General features: G+C 50.2%; 1 protein-coding gene across 1 annotated transcript; it reads left to right on the top strand.

Annotated features, from left to right (window-relative positions):
• Positions 1–1,437: 1,437 nt before the first annotated feature.
• H1-0 (H1.0 linker histone) lies at positions 1,438–3,857 on the top strand. The gene has a single exon (XM_006118934.3). It carries the CDS (start codon positions 1,875–1,877, stop codon positions 2,451–2,453), a length of 579 nt encoding a protein of 192 aa, XP_006118996.1. The 5' UTR covers positions 1,438–1,874; the 3' UTR covers positions 2,454–3,857.
• The last annotated feature ends 1,017 nt before the right edge of the window (positions 3,858–4,874 follow it).

The following is a 4,874-nucleotide window of genomic DNA, read 5'->3' as shown; positions in this document are numbered from 1 at the left end:
ATTCATATATGTATACATATATTTATTTGGTCGTTTTCATGTTGCTAGGATTGCAGGTTATTTTATGGTTATTAAAAAAAGTATTTCAGATTAATTTTAACTCCCTCCATCTGAAATTACTCGATACTATAAGGTCTCAGATTTCAGCCCCGCACCTCAATTTTTGCATTCACGATGTTATTTTATTGATGTGTTATAAAAGGAAAAGAGGGAAGAAAGCAACCTATATCCTTCCAGCAAAATGGCGATGGCACGTACATTTAATCTAATAGCAATTAAACACATTCCCAGAATATGTAAATTACATTTACACTGCTGATGATCTGCCCCTCTCGCAGTCCCAGGTTCCCCCCCTCCTCTAGTCTCCTCAAAAACCGTGGAAATATATTTTTAAACGATACAATCGATTCCTTACTAAAATATGCAGGAGGAAATAAAACAGCTCAGGATTGCTCCTGTGCAAGTCTCCAAAACAGTTTATGAGGGCAAACGGGATGGGGAGGGGGCAGGTGCAGCGCCGGGGGTATCAGACTGAATGTGTGCTAAGGGCTTGGGTGGGATATGTGACGTGTGGGGAGTCTATGTACCCCAATTTCTTCTCCATGGCAGCTGGATTTGTTGTTGTTTAGGAATCTCTGTGCCCAGTGGGGTATTGTTTTGGGGGACAGGGGTAATTGAGGGAAGTCCGCTCCTTATCCCTGGTGTCCCCACATGGCTCAGCCATGGCTGGGGCATGTCCCCTTTCCGTGTGCCCCCAGCTCCTGGCAGGGGGCAGCCAGGGGGACGCCTGGGGGAGGGGTATGGCTGCAAACTTCCCATCTAACACCAAAGAAAGTTTTGCAGAGCACGAGTTTGGGGAGGGGGCAGGAGTGGGGGTCCCGGGGCAGAGGGCGGGGGCTTCCCCCCTGGGAGCCCCCCAACCTTAGGGGAGCCACCCCTCCCCCTCTTCCCCGGCCAGGTCGGGCTGCACCTCGCCCGGCTCGGGGCTCCCTGTGTTAGTTGGGGTCTGTTCCCGGGGGCCCCGAGAGGGTCCCGGGGCCCGCAGCGGGCCGGGATGGGGGTCCCCCGGCGGCCCAGGCCTGGCCCTTGCCCCCGGTGGCTTGTGCCGGACCGGGGCCCCCCGGCCGCCCGGCTACGGGGGCGCAAAGGGGAAATGTGGCGGGGCCCCGGCAGCACCCGGCGCCGTTTGGGGCGGCCTGAGCGGGCGGGGGGCGGCGGCGGCGGCCGCGGGGCCCGGCGGCGGGGAGCCCAGGGAGCGGGGCAGCCGAGGGCGGCGGCGGGGGGGCGCGGGGCGGCCCGGGGAGGGGGGAAAGGGCCGCTTGGGGCGGCGGAAGAAACACAGATGGCGGCGGCGCGGCGCCATTCGGGGCCCTGAGCAGGCAGCCAGCAGCCCTGTCCTCACCGCGGTCCGCGCCGCGGCGCTAAATACCCGGATGCGCAGGCTGCTGCCTGGAGAGCCAGACATCGTGCGGGAGGCGGAGAGGGAGGCAGAGCCGAGCCTGCTGGGGGGGACCGAGACCCGCAGCTGGGAGGGAGGGGCGGCCACTCTCAGCCTGACAGAGGGATCCAAGCCCTGACTGACTGCCACAGAGGCACAGACCAGGATCAGCCCACAAAGGACCAACCCACGGAGAGGCACCTGGGCCCGCCACCGCCAGGAGGGGACACTGGTCACGAAGGGGCAAACCCATCTGCCTGTGGCAAGGAGAAGCCCCCAGCCCACTGCCCGTCTTGCAGGCCAGACCTTCCACTCAGCTGCTGGGACGAAGCACCGCACGTGGCGAGGGCGCCTGGGAACCAATAGGAGCGAGGCAGCTTGACGACCCTGTGCACAGGGCTCTTCCGATTCCCTTGGCCCACAGGGAAAGCAAAAGATGACTGAGAATTCTGCTTCGGCCCCTGCCGCCAAGCCCAAACGGGCCAAGGCGGTCAAGAAGTCAACAGACCACCCCAAGTACTCCGACATGATAGTGGCTGCCATCCAGGCTGAAAAAAGCCGGGCTGGCTCCTCTCGCCAATCTATCCAGAAATATATTAAGAGTCACTACAAAGTGGGGGAGAATGCTGACTCCCAAATCAAATTGGCCATCAAGAGGCTGGTCACCACTGGTGTCCTTAAGCAGACCAAAGGAGTCGGTGCATCTGGCTCCTTCCGCCTGGCCAAGGGTGATGAACCCAAGAAACCACCAGTCAAGAAAGCCAAGAAGGAGGTCAAGAAGGCCACAACGCCCAGAAAAGCAGCTAAGCCCAAGAAAGCTCCCACCAAGTCCCCAGCCAAGAAGCCCAAAGCTGCTGCCAAGAAAGCCAAAAAGAAGCCAGCAGCCACTCCAAAGAAAGCCAAGAAGCCAAAGACTGTCAAGGCCAAGCCAGTGAAGGCATCAAAGCCCAAAAAGGCAAAGTCATCAAAACCAAAAGCAAAATCCAGTGCAAAGAAATCAGCTAAGAAGAAGTGAAGTGCAAGTCTGGGATCTTCATTCTTGGACACTCTTCTTCACCTCTTCTTCTGTAAATAGTTTTCTCCTTTATTCTCTTCTCTCTATTGCAACTTTATAAAAGACTGGACTATTATTTCCCTGAAATAGTTAATTCAATTACTAAAAAAATCCCTCAGTGCTGAGACTTCTTTTTAAAGTGGTTTTTTTTTTGTTTGTTTTGGGGTTTTTTTCTGTTGTAAACTTGTAATCTTTGAGCTCACTTTTTAAAAAAAATGTATGAAATTCTAATTTGTGTTTTGGGAGCTGAGGGGAATCCATGTTGGATAAAAGGGATTTGAGTTCCCCCATCTCCTATCAGCTCAAGAATATCATATAGCTAATTTGGCTGTGGATGGAACTTGCCCATGTCAGTATGGAAACGAAGACCCCTAAATTAAAGTGGTCCGAGAAAAGTAACTGTACTGGAAGATCTTGACCACTTGGGATTAAATTCGGTAGCATAAATTACATTTTCTTCAGCTTAAGTCTGTTGGTTCAGCATTTCCCTTATTATATATATACTAGTGACACAGACAGCTCATGGGCATGTGATGTGTCTTCCCCACCCCAGTGAAAGGAAGGGGCTAGAGTAGATAATTTGACCGCCTACTTTGCTCTTTTGGGAGGAGGTTGCCTTTTAACTGAGAGGCTTTAAACAGAAATAATTGGGGATTTCCTGGTGGGATCTGCAAAGTAGAGTTTTCTTATAAAAAGGGTGGATTTGCAGAAAATCATGGTTGATTTCACTAAAGAGGAGACGGGGGAGGTCTAATTCCCCTATCCGCTCAAAATAAATGAAAGGAAAAAGAGGTTCTGCTTCCAACTGCATGAGAACCATCATCCTAATCCCTCCAGTGTCTGTAATATCTTGTGGATTTAAGAGAAAAGAAAACCATCCCTTCAGCACTGAGAGTGACGCCGGGTTCTCAGAGTGCTTTCCAACCCTGCAGTGCCTGCTTCCTGATCCATAGGTTTGGTGTGTAGCCATACATCTACAATGGAAAGGGCAAATGACTGTTTCTTTAGGTGTAGATTTTTTGATTGGAAGGGGAAAAGTGGGATGAAAGAAATGTAACTGATACTGAATCTGTCAAAGTTGCTTTATGGAGCTGGAGCTGTGTACTGCTATTGCTTTCAGGTTTGAGGGTGGGAGGTTGGGAGGACAGAGTGGAAGGGATAATTTCCAATATTCCAGTAACAGAAAAAATATATTTGGTGGGTTTGCTGTTTTAAAACCAAGTGAAAAATTTCATAGGATTGATGTTTGTTCATTTTATTTTGTAAGTGTGATTTGTGCAGGAATTAATTTGCAGTCTTTGTGATTTTAGAGTTTAAAACAACCACAGCAAATAAACAAAGAGAGGAAGGTTGAAATTTTCCTCATTCACTGTCTTCTTTGTATTCTTTAGTATTTAAAAATACACAACTTGGGGCAGGGGGCACCTGGAAAGAAGAGGAATATAGGGAGAAAAGGTTATACATGTGTGCACAGCACACACAGTTGGATGGTAAGGTGTGATTCCTTTTCCAGTTTATAAAAACAGTGTTTTGTAAGATGCTGAAGGGATAAGGAAAGTTTGCTGGTGCCTGAACTATGGATAAGCCCTCGAGCATGGAATCTTGCATAGGCATTGAACAATTGAAAGAGATTGGGAAGGAAAACAGCACTGGTGACAAGCCATGTGTGGATGTCTTGGAATGAACCAGCAGCATTTCACCAGCTTAATGAACTTCCAAAGCATACTGCCACTTGAGTTCCGGGCTGACCGGATATCCAAGCCAGAGTACCCTCGGCCCAGGAAGTGTCCTTCCTGATGGACTCTTCCCTGAAATGTCTCTAGTGTATTGAAATAATCTTTTAGCATCCCATCTGGCTGTAGAAAAGTAGATTGTGAGGTCATTATTCAGGTGTACTGCTTCTGGGGATCACTTGTACAATTTTGTTAATGCTTTTTTGTCTTCACCTGTGCTGACCTTTGCTATTCCAGACCCTGACTACAGTGTCTGACTTAACATGCTTTCCCCATCCCTTACCCCCCACCTGTGTCCCCCATCTCCTCTCCCTTCTACCAGTAGCAGAAGAAAAAAAAGATGGGTCCCAGTCCAGCTTTAGATTATGGTCCCCTTACTTCTTCTTACATGCCCCACATTCCCCTTTCTAGAGGTTCCAGCAGACTTTAAACAATGGCAGCACCCTGGGCTGGGTATACATTGTGTGGCTGTGCAGTGCCAAACCTTCACAGGTCCTCCACATGCCTGAGCTGTTGTACCACCCCTTCATTTGCCACTAGCCTCTTCCCATTCAATTCTGGGGTTCCACTCTCACAAGTAACAGTCAGTCACCATAGCAAGGGGCCCTCTTACTGTTACAGGCAACTGCATGGTTCCCTATGTCTAACA

The sequence above is a fragment of the Pelodiscus sinensis genome, chromosome 1, assembly GCF_052426305.1.
Source record: "Pelodiscus sinensis isolate ZL-2025 chromosome 1, ASM5242630v1, whole genome shotgun sequence".
NCBI lineage: Eukaryota > Metazoa > Chordata > Testudines > Trionychidae > Pelodiscus > Pelodiscus sinensis.
This window is presented reverse-complemented; position numbering and strand designations above follow the sequence as displayed.

Excerpts from the sequence above, each read along its gene's own strand:
- H1-0 (XM_006118934.3), top strand. The coding sequence starts at position 1,875 with ATGACTGAGAATTCTGCTTCGGCCCCTGCCGCCAAGCCCAAACGGGCC.